Source organism: Halichoeres trimaculatus, unplaced genomic scaffold (genome assembly GCF_033239565.1).
Source record: "Halichoeres trimaculatus isolate MK-OKI-2021-1 unplaced genomic scaffold, fHalTri1.1 fHalTri1_scaffold_18, whole genome shotgun sequence".
Taxonomy (NCBI): domain Eukaryota; kingdom Metazoa; phylum Chordata; class Actinopteri; order Labriformes; family Labridae; genus Halichoeres; species Halichoeres trimaculatus.
In genome coordinates this window covers 7,937,312-7,951,791 of record NW_027437196.1, presented here as the reverse complement: position 1 = coordinate 7,951,791, position 14,480 = coordinate 7,937,312, and the positions used below count along the sequence as shown (strand labels likewise).

At 39.5% G+C, this 14,480-nt stretch overlaps 1 protein-coding gene across 1 annotated transcript in view; it reads right to left on the bottom strand.

The window, feature by feature from the left end:
• LOC141807321 (cadherin-7-like) overlaps positions 1-14,480 on the bottom strand; it is a 165,926-nt gene that overhangs the window by 86,690 nt on the left and 64,756 nt on the right. Inside the window, exon 4 of the mRNA XM_074693242.1 lies at positions 6,251-6,545. Within this exon, the coding sequence (XP_074549343.1) occupies positions 6,251-6,545 (295 nt within the window). The remainder of the gene's footprint in view (positions 1-6,250; positions 6,546-14,480) is intronic.

Below are 14,480 nucleotides of genomic sequence, written 5' to 3'. Positions count from 1 at the left end.
GCCCACCAAAATATTATTTTGGCTTTAAAGGTAAAAAAAGAAGCTGTAAACACCTTTGTTTGCACAGGTTTTCATCTCTATGGTGCCAGGAGGGTTAGGGAAACCAAGGTGATGCCCATACATATAATAATCTTGTTGTTTTGGGTGTTGATTGAACTAATGACATGATATGTTCTATCTCTCAGCAGCTGTTAAACCCTGAATAACTGAAGCTATCGTAATCATCTGACCCTGCCTCCTCCCATGGCTTTAGAGAAATCTGACAAAACCTAAAGGTCATTCTTGCTTCTTCCCCTAGTCACATGATCAATCACCACTTTGCCAGCCATAGACTGTACTATAGGCGCAATGTCTGTGACATTACCCATCTTTTCCTGACACAGAGTTTTGAATCCTATAGTCAACATAGACAATGTTGGAAATGCCGAGGTAAAGACAGCGGCCTTAATGCTGCGTTTCATTTATACTAATCTTCAAATGGGAACGCCCAGCTGGAGACCCCCCCACCCGAATTTCCAACTGCCCCTGATATATTCTTTTTAATGTAAAATTTCCAACTAGTGTTTGTCGCAATAAATGAGCCGTATATATAGTGTTATTCAATGTTTACATACAGAAATACTGCTGCTAAGGCAAATTTTTCCTTGGCAACTGGAACGCTGAACTGGGAGATGACATCACTCCCACTCCCAACTTCCCAGTTCTGAGTACAAGTGGAACGCAGCATTAGCCTCAATACTACATATAGACATGGCCCACGATGACCTTATAAGGGGCAAACTCGTACATTCAATAACTTTGAAAATTTTAAGTTTAGAAAAAAATCCACCCTGGTACAGTGTTCCGATACAGAAATATTCTAGATCCAGACTCAGGCTGCATGTATGTATTTGCGGTAAAAGTTGTCCTATTTGGCTTGTTTTGCATTTGGTTTTCAGTGTTTCAGCGAGCCTCCAGTGGACACTCCAGGAACTGCAGTTTGGATGCTGTTGCTGCACAGATGTATGGACAGTAATTTTCAAGTTGCATCCAAGCAGCAACCCCCAGCCTTGAGAGATGAAGATCCCTAAAGAAGTGCTTAACATACAAACTAATAAAAAAAATCTTTACAGCAAAATTATACATGTTTACAGCTTAGGTTAAAAAGGCTTATTTTTCTATGGGCACACACTTTATAATGTGTTTTGGGTTTTTTTATATTAAGATCACAAGTGCATCCAATCAGAGGCTTAGCTTACCTGACTGACAAGTATGAACCCAAAAGCTGTTAGCAAGGTGACTCAAAGTCACTTCTTGAGTTTGAGCTTCCCAACAACTATTTGCTTTAAAACTCTGTATCAGAAACAGATGGTGACATCACGGATACTATGTCCATTTATTATACAGTCTATGGTTGCATCTCATAGCCGATGCAAGAAAAAATTGATAGTAAAAAAGTGAGCATTATATAGCAGTTACTTATACAAATGAATAAATAAATGAATAAATAAAGTTTTACCGAACATAGGTGAAGTTGGATTTTATCTCAAGAGCAAACACATCTTGTGACTGAGGCTGATAAGGCATTTTGTAAACACAACAACAGGTTAGAGAACAACAGTGTAGAGATAATAAATGCTGTCAACTTTTTGGCTAAACGTTAGCTAAACATAGCAACTACAGAAGAATGTAAACTGGTCTGTGCAGGTGTGTAACTTTTTTGCCTCCAAAATACATTTCAAATGAAACTATAGTCTAAAATGTGCATTGGCTAGGTGTGAACAGTGCTACCTTTACTGTCCACTGGAGAAGCCGACGTCACAATAACAATGTGATTATTACTTCGTACTTTAGTTTGTATTCACTGAGGAGCTGATGAAAATTAAGACTTCTGCAAAGGGTGGTATATTCTTAATATATGTCCACAGCTGTGATGTTTAATTCTGCTAGATATGGTGATTAGCATTTGGCAAACAGGCTAACTCACAGGTTATCACAGGTCTTCCTACCCCGCCTCTGGTCTCCTTGAGTTCCATTTCCCAAGATATTTCACCTCCACACGATGACACTTCAGAATCTGCCAATCCACTCAATAATCTACTTCTACTTCTAATCTTTTCAACACTGAGAGGATTGATCGCTTGGTCCCACTCTGCTAATGGATTGCTATTCGGACTGAAGAGTTGAGAGCTTGAAATATCAATCTCTTATGTGTAGGTTTGCTATCAAATGACTAAAATAACAAGAGTATTCATAATAATAGTAACATGTAATACACAAATGTGGTTTAAAAAGTTTCTTAAAGTTTGTGCAATCAAATAAAAAGGCTGTTTTTCTCGACTCACACCCAAATTCATTTCTGTCTCCATCCCATCTGTCATTGCTCTCTTGTGATTAGTCTACTGCTCCCAGCATGCCGAGGAACGCCTAAAGATCCCCCCAGGACGAGCTGGAGGAAGTTAAGGATGCCTGTGCTGCTCTTTCTAATAGATGGATAGAAATGTATTTGTCTGGGTCAGACATTTTTCACAGACATCCTCAGCAGAGAGGTACCTGTAAGTACCAGCTAATATGAACTCTGAGCCCAATTTGTGGAAAACATGCCCATGGCCCTTTTGCCTGTTTCAGTCCTTAACTTTGCTTGAGTCAGTTTTGCGTCACTCATCAACATTTCTCAGCCTTAAGGTCTGTGCTGGCATATGTGAGGTGATAAATATGTAAATCAGGGCACATCAGACCTCACATTACACAACACGGAGTCTAGCACAAAAATAAAAAGCCATATTGATGCATTTGACGCTGGGTGCCACCCATTTCATGTTGACCATAACAGAATATAAAAGCAGTAATGCTGAAAACAAAGAAATAAAATCCGTCTTATGTGGCGAGATTCCATGTGTTTCATACAAAGGTCGCACAGATCATGGCTTATCAATATGGACGTCTCTCTGTTTCGCTCTAGCTGTTTTCCAAACACCTGCTTAGTCAAATAAAAAAAAAAGCCTCAGGATGTTGACGTGGCTTCATTTGCATTTACTTGCATTTTCAGCTAAAGCATGACCCCGTTCAGAACCTTGGAGGAAATCTTGACCAGGCAGCAGCAGCAGCAGCCACATGAAGACGGGCTCTGATGTTATAGATTCCTCCAGGACCGCATTTCAAACAGAGATAAAAGAAATGTGTCTGCAGTAATTGAAGCGACAAACACAGCTGTAAGATGTTTTTAGTCATGCAAGCAGTTCATCACTTTGAACAAGTTTGAGTTCAGTATCAGTGTCTGAAAACTTTTGGTGTGATTGGTTTGTAATATTTATGTACATATTCATGTTCCCCAGAGGACAGATCATTTTAATATTGATAATCACATGACTAGATATCGAGGTGTCACCAGGAGAATTTATTTTTAGAGATTCAAATTTTTCTTTGAGATTGTACAGTATCCAGGAATGAATGAGTGACTTATTCTGATGTTCAGTCTCCCCTGAGGATAGTCCACATTAACCTTGATGTGATCTCCCGGTGTTTTTAAAGTACTGCCAAGAGGTTGAAATTAAGGAGTTTTCTTTGGTTTGTTTTCATTTTGTATCAAAAGTCTGTGTCTATGCTGAGGATTATACTCCCCTGAGGATAAAGAAATATTAACTTTGAGAAAAGTTTTCTTTGTTTTTAATCAAAGTGCCACCAGGAGGCTAAGATTTTACAGGGATTTTAAGGTCCTAAAGTAGTTGTAGGTGAAATCAATGTACTTTCTGATGTTTATAATCTCCTGAGGAAAGACAACACTAACTTTTACAACCTCTTATCTTTTTAATTTAGAGCCAAAAGAAGGTTGAGATTTCAGAGGGATGTGCTTTGTTTATGTATTTTAGTGATAACTAATATTATACTTAGTGTATTTTCCGCAAAACCAAATATAGTGAAAACATTTATTGCATTATTATTTTTGAATAAATAAACCATATATTCACACAGCAACTTGTGCTGTGTCTGAGAATTACAAGGTCCAGTGAATGCATCATCCACGACTGGTGGTTTAGTCTGTGTTGTTTGTTTCTCTGCTTGAAAGTGCTAGACGCACTCATCCGAGAGATAAACAGAGAGCTAAGTGTCTTTCTCTGACAGTTTTTAATGTTGTTTCATGTAATCAGTAATCATGTAATTAGCCATTTCTTCTGTTTGAACTGCAATGCATGATGGTATATATTGCTCACATAGTGTGCATTGCTAATACACTACTTTTTAGAATGCACTGTGGGATACGTTGCGTAGACTATATAGTGTATGATCATGCTCACTCAGATTTCAGACCGCACTACAAAAGTGCGTGTTCACTATGTAGCGCACTACATAGTGAATAGTGAGTGATTTCAGACACAGCCTTGGTTTTCACCAAGGCGCCACCAGGAGGTTAAGGTTTTAGAGGGTTTTGTTGTTGCTAAGTAACCCTGACTTAAGTCTTTGCCAATCCTGACATTCCTAGTCCCTAAAGGACAAATCAATAAACTGTAATAACCAGAGTTTTGATCATAGCGCCCCAGGAGGCTGAAGTTTTAAAGGTATTTTTAGGAGGTTTTGAAGGCTCAAAGAAATAAATATGTTTTTTTTATGTTTGTGATCCCCTTAGGATTTATAATTTTAGAGGCTTGTTTTTAGGTTGTTAAGTGTCCTGAATAAAATCTATGTCTTTTCTGACGTACCTGATCCCCAGAGGAGAGCTCACATCAACTTTGATAATCTCCTGGGTTTTCATCCAAGTGCCACCAGGAGGTTCCAGTTTTAGAGGGTTGTCTTCGAAGTTGTAAATAAAATTATTTCATCTTTAAATGTCCATAATCTCCTGAGGATAGATCATCCAAACTTTAGTACTCTCTTGGGGTTTCATCAAAGTGGAGCCAGGTGGTTGAGGTTTTAGGTGGTTGAGGTTTTAGGGGGTGGCCTTCAGTTGCAAAATCAGTCAGTGCCGATATCATGATCCCCTGAGGGTAGAGCGTACATCTATTTCAAATGACCTTTCATCAAAGTGTCATGAGGAGGCTCTGAATTTTGGGGGTTTTCTTCAGGGTTCTAATATTATTCATGAGGATTATATTTAAGTTCTTCATAATATATATATATATATATATATATATATATATATATATATATATATACATATATATATATACATACACACACATAATTGTCTTTATTTTTTAAAAGTTTTTTTAGTTTTCTTTTTTTTTTCTATAAAGCATCTATGAGTATAAAGTCTATGGCAATGTCTATTATGATATGCAGAAGCCCCTGATGATAGACCACATTTAGTTTAATATAACCAAGTGCAACCAGTAGGTTGAGATTTAAGGTGGTGCTGTTTTAAAGGTTGTACCCACAAATCTTTTTGGAGTCTTGTCTCGTCTTCATGATCCCCTGGGGATAATTATTTGCAAGTGATTATAAATTCAGTGTAGCTAACTTTCGGTTCTAACCATAAGACTTAGCTGTATAAAGCTTCAACTGTTCACCAGCTTAACTGCAAAGGTTAGTGTTTGGGCTCAAAGTACAACACTTCCTACATAAGGTGTATCTAGAGCTGAAAACTTCAAGTGATTATTTTTTCCTTTAAAATGGAAAATGTTTCATTTCCTTTTCTTCCATTTTTTCTGTTAGACTATCAGTTTTTTGACATCCATCACTTTTTCAACCTGTTCAATTTTTTACTCTGAATTACTTTCATGAAGGACATTCAGCTGTTAAATGCACTTCACATATTTATAATTGGATTGCCTTGTCCAGAAGTTCCAAGGGCATCCTGGTAGTTCAATCTTTGAACATCATCATGTTTTTAAAATACAAAACTGAGATTTAAAAGTTCAGAGACATCAAGAAGAAGAACTCTCTGCTGTTGTGTATTAGCATACAGTATTGGAGTAAAAAATTAAAATGGAGGGATGCTAAAATCCAAGAGGTTTAACCTGGACCTGATTTAATGTGCCAGAACTTGGTGCGGTTTGAACTGAGCCCCTGTGTGATTAGCAGATTTCAAGTCTTACGAAGCAAACATGCCGGATTCAAATTAATATTGAAAACTTCCTGATCCCTGAAATGACCGAAAGACTAAAAGAGATGAAGACAAATTCTCTGAGGTGGAAAATTATCAAATGCAGATTTTGGAGCGAGGGCGAGTCAAAGAGAAAGGCAGAGAGAGGAGAAGGAGGAGGAAAAAAGGAGGATGTACGAGGAAAAAAGGAGCCGTGATGGGATTATCTTTAAGACAAATGGGGAGGCTTACCTAAGGGTGACATCTCTGGTACTCCTGCCAGGTACGGTCCATCAAGAAACTTGGGCTCATTATCATTGATGTCCTGGACCTTGACCACAAATTCAGACCTGGGCTCCACAGGCAAATTGGTGAGTCTGTCTACAGCTTGAGCTTGTAGCGTGTAGTAGGCTTGAGCCTCCCGATCAAGGCGCTTCGTGGCGTGGATGTCCCCTGTGTTCTCATCAATGGTAAAGATGGAGGTGGCGCCTTCGCCAGAGAGCACGTACTTCACTTTGCCGTCTCCTTTGTCCACATCTGAGTGAAGCTGCCAAACAAAAAGGGGAAAAATATTATAGCAAATCTGTTAGAGGAAATATCTCTTCAATATGTGAGAGCTGGACTTAATAAAGGATAACTTGAGGGCTTCAGCCATCAAGGATTCTTCCACTAGAAGCTTTTAAAAAAAGATAAGACATCTGCGGGTGATACTGTTACGTATTCAGAGATAACAAGCAAAACTGATTAAACTGTAACTTTAACTGGGCTTGTGTTTCATCATATTCATGTTGCTCTTTTTGTTAAATATAATGTGAGAAACTCAATAAAAATGGTGTTGAAATATGAAAATGGGAGAATTATTAACTATTTACATCATCATGTAAATTTCCCTGTACCGGCAAATATGTTTGTTGGACAAACATCTGAAATCAGATCAGAAGATCAAAACATGCGCCATTTATTCATGAATTAATTATGTCACAAAATCCCCCCATGATTTGCATTTCAGCTCCACATAATGGCATAAATGTGAAACACGGCCATTTACTGCAATGTCGCTGTGATTTGCTATCTAATTGATCAAACTGGCAATTTCCATTTAAACCTCCAGCACTTACCATCTCATCTCACATAAAAAAAGATTAGCCTATCACAGCTTTTTTAAAAAAGTGTTTGATTTTGTCTAAGTGTGGTAATTATTGAATAGATTTTAAGGTGTCATTTTCATCCTTTCCCTTTGATTAGGATAAAATCCAGATTTTGTAAAAGAAGCTTTTAAATGTACTTTCTTAACCGCACAAAGAGACACTTTATGCTGAGTACTGCAGCCTGAGCGGAGGACCTCTGATCTGATGTTGGTTTGCTCTTTCTTCTCAAGTGATGACGTCAGCTGAGCCTACTTCTTCGCCCCAGGTACTGAAGAATCCAATATTCAAATGGTCGCTTGACCGAGCACTGAGAGGATGCTTTGTTGAGTAAAAGCCAGACCTGGTTTTCAAGCTGTGCTCCTTTTCTCTGTTTCCTGCCCTGATGAAGAAAAGGAGCAGGGATAATTTAGAAGAAATGGAAAGTCTTTACACAACGCCTCAACAGCATGTCTCTGTCAGGACTGGAAATAGATCTAGCTATTAAAATCAAAATATCTTTAAGAGGAACATCTCATTTCAAGCAGATGGTTTGCATACAAGGAGCAATATACTGTTTTATTTTGTTTTTTTTTATCCAAGACTGATTCATTTAGCTGTACCAGAGTTAGCTATTGGCTAATTTCAGTGGTGGCTGCTGGTCAGTCAAGGAGGGGAAGCTCATTTTCTTACAGCCTACATCATATTTTTGTTTATTTATTTAAACGTAAATTCTACCCTTTGTTCCTTTTCAAGAAAATGATCTGTGACCCTGTCGTACCAATCAGGTGTTTTTTTTCCAGGGATTTTACCAGTGTTCTCTCAATGGCCAGCAGAGCTAGACTGCTTAGGCGGCCTTGGCTCATTGTGTTGCAGGTGTAAGACTTGAGCCACTTCAAACAGGAGAAGCTCCTCTCTACACCTGCAGGCTGTAAGTGTGAGTGACAGGGGGAGAGGCTCCGCAGCTGTAGCTAACCTGACAGGCCAGACGAACAGTTTCATATATCCGCCACGGAAATATTTCACTAGTCCATCTGGGTAGCAGCTCTTCCGATTTGTTTTCAGAGGCGGGACTTCAAAAAAAATCCGCAGCTTGTGATTGGACCACCGTTCTGATTAACACACTCACCACGGACCAATCCACATCAAGCCACGGTACGACGTAGCTTATGTGAGCTGATGCTTCTAAGAAACAATAGATGAACAACTACAGGAACACGAGAAACAGCTGTGAAAAAGGCGTTAGACGACAGCTTCCGTTTTTATAAATTTAACTTAAGAATCAAAGGAACGCTGACAAGTACGAAAGTCTGCTGACGTCACGTCTGCTCCCACAGCTCCCGCCTTTCTTCCCTGACTGGGCCGGTCAGAATTTAGCCGAGTGAATTCGTTGGTCAACGGAGCCTGGCAAGATGGACCTGCAGGAGTTCAGAAACTGAATCAGGCAGGTCCATCTGCTCTGCAAGGTTAAGCTGTTGCTGCTTATTGGTGAAAAGAGAGAGAATCTTTAAAGACAACACTCATCGTTTTTAAGAAAGGTAAACTCGCTGGGGATCGATAAAGGGTCAGCCGAAAGTCAAAAGTTTATGACGACAAACTCAAAAAACAAACATGGCAACTGTGGAAGAGGTGTTGCTAATGTACCTCTTGCATAAAAGAAAAAAAATTGAGGTGGTGGTCGGAGAGGCTTTTACATATATTGCAAAAGTTTTGCCATTGTTATTTCTTCTTTGTGTCCCACTAAAGTTACGTATCAGGTAGGAACAGCAACGCTGCCCTCACGGTTTGTGGTGGTACTTCTCTATTTAGCTTTCTGAAAACGTGCAGAAATACGGATGAAATGAGCACAGAGCAAAGACAGAAGAATCCATCTGGATCTAGATCTGGATCCGTATGTAACACTGAGCATAAATGGGCCTTAAAGCTTCCTGTTATTCTTCCCTTTTATATAGAAGGCATAACCTGTGTCACAGGTGCACATCAGCAAGCAACACAGAGGCCTTTCCGTGCAGCTAACTGACGCGCTGTAACCATATGTTGAAATGACACGGACTGCAAGCCCTGTGATTGGCCCGCTTAGCAGGGTGGTGCTTCCTGTGTATACAATGTCAATATCTGGGTTTGCCCAACATTAGCTGTACATTTTATCTCCTGCGACATTTCCTTGCGATCCTTCCTTTCAATATTTTTTTTTTTTTTTTACAATCTGCATCATGTATCAACTAAAATATACCATAATGTGCTCAATCTGACGATCACAGAGACAACACTGTCCTCAGGTGTTTTGGAGGGGTAGTGCAGGGGGATGCAGACACATCGATGCAGAAGTATGTTGAGCTTAGGACTGCATCAGCCAAAACAGCAGAGTTCACATATGTAGTGTGTACTACATTTGTAGACCCTTCAGATCTACAAAAATTCATACATACTGTGTACTGTGTCTAAAGCAGGGGTGTCAAAAAGGGGTAGACCTATTCTCGGCCAGGCCACTTATCGGGGCCGATTTTCTGGCATTTTGAGGCATATCAGCATCGGCCTTTTTTTTTAAATCCGACGGCCGACAAGAAACAAATTGAAAACTGTGTTGTTGCGGCTCTGATGCTGTCGCTCGGCTGTCAACAATCACTACTCAATCCCCAGCACTGTCCAACCCACAGTACCATCTGACTGGTTACATGGCTTGGGGAACAGCCAATCAGCAATGCAATTATTACAGTTATTGCGGTTACATTGAAGTTTTGGAAAACTTTATTTACTGTAGAAAACTTAAGCTATTTATTTTTTATAAGTCTTCATTTAACTTTATAAAACATGATGCCAAGCCTGGGAGCTGTTTAATAAACTCACGCTTAAAGGTATTTGAATTAAGTTAAGTGTTGGAGTTTGTATTGTTCAAAATTTTGACACCAATATTTGAACTTTGACTGCAAATTAGTATCGGCTTCAAATATCGGTTATCTGCCTCCTTGACAAATAATCGTATCGGTATTGGCCTGTAAAAATCTGTATCGGTCTATCTCTAGTGTCAAACATATGTGGACCAAAACTGTCTGACCTGGTTCCAAATCTGCCCAATCTAACCCATGGGATGACTTTTTCAGATTTTTTAGACTAAAACAAAGGAACAAAGCAGAAAAACAGGGTTGTCATTATTTATAGGAAAATATACTAAGATTTTAATGGTCCAGCCCACTTTAGATCAAATTGGGCTATATGTGGTCCCTGGCCCAAAATGAGTTTGACACCTCTGGTCCAGAGGAACTCTCATGCTGACTAGTAAGGATTACTTTAACCTTAAGCCGTGGGTCAACCACTACTCACAGGGAATTTAGTTTTACAGGTTTCTGTCAATCAAATAAGCTGAGATATTAAAGTAGATCAAGATTCAAACTATAAGATCGGCCTCTATATCAGCTGTGTAACCGCTCTCTAAAACTAGTTGCATACATAAAGAGGGTCAGGTTCATGTCATCACATCGAGTTGTTTGTAGGCGGAGGAAGAAAAGTCAGAGAGACAATGTTTCAGAGACGGATCTACAGGCCCACAAAGAAGTCAGTCAAGTCTGTCTGAACCTGCCGTGTCTCTACAACAACCTTCTTCTTATGGCAGAGTTTTATTCCCAGAAGAGCGATTCATGAGTGTAAAGATGACTTTAAGACCCCTCCTCAAAGTACGACTCAAAATGAAAAAAAAAAAGTCCTTGAACAGCTCTATAAAAAGAACTCTTGATGCTCGGAGCCAACCTTGAATAATCCTGTTTGAAGTCGTAGCTGTCTGATGGCCGTCAACCCCTTCAGAGTGCCGAACATCAGAGTGATCACACTAAGTGCCACATATCTGAGAGGAAGGCCATTCTTGGTATTCAAAGATGGACAGATGGACCATTTTCAACTGTCAGCGTTTAGTAAAGTGCACATTTCTGTCTTTGCTCCATCACCTCTAACATACATAACACCCCAATTAACAGCAAGGCCTGTGAGCGAGCTTTTAGTGGATTTTTGTAGTTGATATATTTCCTGTTTTTTGATATTTGGTGTCAAAAGCATAGAAAGTATCGCCGAAATTGCTCTAAGTGCGATGCTATAAATGCCCTATTTAAATAAAAATCCACACAATAGTCATCTCTGCTGTTCAAAACAAGCTTTCGATTTCAGAAGTGGTCAGCCAAAACAGAACCATCATAAAGCAAAAATGTCAGAAGCTGACTCTTTTGCTAAGCTTCGAGGCAAAAAAAAAAAAGTTAAGGGAGTTGAGTTGGCAACAGCGTTGGCACTGTAGTTAGAGTTTGGCTAGTCCTTTTTCTTCTTCTTTAATGGAAGTTATCTCTTGTTCATGAGTCAGATCCAGATTCTGTCCAAATTGCTTGCTCCTCACTTGGACATTTCCCAAAACTGAGCGGGTCCTTCCTCGGCCTGTGCTGCAGCCCCTCACCAAGTTTCATGAAAACCCAGCCAGCAGTTGTTTTCTTCATCCCGCTGACAACCAGACAAAGAAGCAGCAAAAATCCTGCATCTTTGTTTGAGGAAATAACTTCTTTAAGAAATCTAAACTCAGCTGAAGTAAAAAAAAAAATGCTGAGAGGTTCTGTAAGCAGATTTTTACTCACTCTGAAACAGTTCCTCTTTAATGGTTACCTTCAAAAACAAACTAGAACAGGCAGAAAACTGGCTGAAATAATGGATATGTGTGTGTCATCCAGAAGCTGTGTAGGAAAATGTACAGCATCCCAGCTACCAAAAAGTGAGGCCAAAGTGGTGTGTGTCCCAAAGCCTGTCTCCTCTTAACAGATGGCACATGGGTCAATACTTACACCAAGATACAAATCATGGTAACTTTTCTTAGTCATTCTATTTGTCATAACAGCTTTTCGTTATTGTGCTGATTAACAATGGTGTGTATGGGAAATGTAGTTTAATAAGATTAGCACCTTTGTGGGCAACTGAAGTTAAAATCCAAAGTCCTTGTTCCCACTGTCACCCTGTTTCCTAGTTCATCCACTGTCCTGCTCTAAGTAATAAAGAGTAAAAGAAAATAAAATTAAAAAAAGAAAGAAAAAAAAAAACCTGCAGTTCCTTCAGTGTCCACTTGGGCTGGCTTTGGAAGCACCAGAAACAGCAGTAGCTCCATCCACAGGCACTTAGCTTGGTAAAACAGAGAGTCACAGGTTCCATCCAGGCATGGACCAAGATTGGGAAGTGAGCTGATAGCTGAAGAGGTGTTAGCATAATTTTTCTAGAACTGTTGAGATTCCCTTGAGCAAGGCATCAAACCCCCAACTTCTTCGTGTTGTACATTGCTTTGGACAAAAGCATCTTCTAAATGAAACTGTAAATTATAAATTGTAAACCACATACACACCCATTCATAAAAGCTGATCTTTACATCACAAACAAAAAACGTTTCCGGCCTGGTTCAAAACACCTAGTCTATGGTCTGATATTAAAATTACAAGTTGCGTTAGTAGTAACTGAAGCCATTAGCAGAGAGGCTAAAAGCCTGCATCAATTCAATGTCTTTGCATTATGTTAGCATGACTGAAAATTAGGGTTAAGTCAGCTTTTCCAATATGGAACCCACTAACAACGGTCTTAAAAACTCTGCTTTACAACTGGATGGATGACATCACTGAGGCTTGTCCTTGTTGTTATACAAACTATGAGGAAAACCAAATATATGTTAAATAAGTGTCTTGGCGAGCAAAGGGGGCAGGACATTGATAATACCTCTCATACCACCAGTAGGATAACAATGCCCTTCAGAAAGAATATTTTGGCTTCACTTTACAGAACAGGAGGAGTTAGACCCATGACATCCATCATTATCTTAAGTTTTTGGGGAGATAACAGATATTTTTAAAACATTTTTAGCCAATAAATACCAATTTTACCCAAACTGGCTTCCAAAGTGGACACAAATACAAGCTCTCCATTTCTGCTTTTAAGTGTTTTTGACAATACACAGATGTACCAGACTCATCTTTTTCTAACTCTGTGAATATATAATAATAAGTTTTGACTTTTGTCTCATTAAAACACAAACATACTTTTGTGTCTTGCTGCAGGCAGATGTCAGATTTTCTAGGACACTGGGAAACGCAATTTGCAAACACATTCCTGTCCCTCAATTGTGTTCCTCAAAATAACAAACCGAGTTGTTGTCAGTTCCTAACCTTGAACAACAATGCTGCTGAATCACGCCTGGAAATTCAGATGCAGCTCCCCGCCTGGTTCAGACAAACTCCAGCGGCCCACGCAGCGGTGATGCTGCCTTTTAACCACCTCAGTGAAGCTCCGGATTCAGCCCATCAACATGTCTTTCCCTCTCGGATTTTGTGACATTAAGGTTCAAGGGGACTCCTCTTTGAGTCTGGAGTCGTCTGATGGTTTGTAAGCACCTCTTTGATGTGATTTTTAATAACCTAAGTTCTATTGATTGAGCATTAAAGAGCATGAAAGTGCAGGGAGAGCAGCTTATGGAAAAGATTTTGTTTGGGTAATTTATTATTTTCCCTTGTTAGGATTATTTTTTATTGTCAAACAGAACAAATGACTTGGCACACGCTGTGTTCAGGGCTTTTCAATTATGTACCACCCTCTCTTTGTTGTTTATTGTACAGCATCACTTTCCATATTACTATGTACTCACACAGGATTGTTGTTGAAACTCTTCCTTCAATTTATCTGTAAATGTCAACATCTCATTATGGGATAAATAACAATGGTATTTCAGGTTGTGAGCCAGCGCTGCAGGGGTGGAGAATGATTAGGTCAATATTATATCGGTGGCACTGAAGGAGTACACACCGAACAGAGGATACAACACCAAAGGTCTCTTATTAATGGAATCCATCAACGCCCTGATGGATGCTGCGTTCCGAGCGCCATGATTGCATTGGTTGTGTCCTCGAGCCTCTCTCTGCGTGCATACTGAGCTCGCCGTGTTTATTCACCATCTCCCGCTGTCGGGCAGCAAACTTGAGGTAAATTGTCGACGGTGGGGGGAGTCAACATTCAATCACGAGGAAGCCAACCAGCAGTGCTTTTTGTTCTCGCAGAGAGCCGCGGACGAGAAGGACAAAGCTGAAGGGTTGCAAAGTATGCAAAAGAGGTCAAAGGTCAAGGCTACTTTGTGGGATGTTCAGCAAGGTCTTTGGTTCTTTTTCAACTCTTTTCTGACATGATTTCTGAGATGATGGTCATCAAGGAAAGCTGAGGATTAGAGTCCAAATCTGTGTCTTCATGATGATTTCAATTTAACTGCACATTAGTGAGTTTTTAATTGGAAAAAAAAAAATCACAAACCACTTGTATGTTTTACATCAGTAACCAGTGTTTCAACAACAGTCAGTAAAAGCATT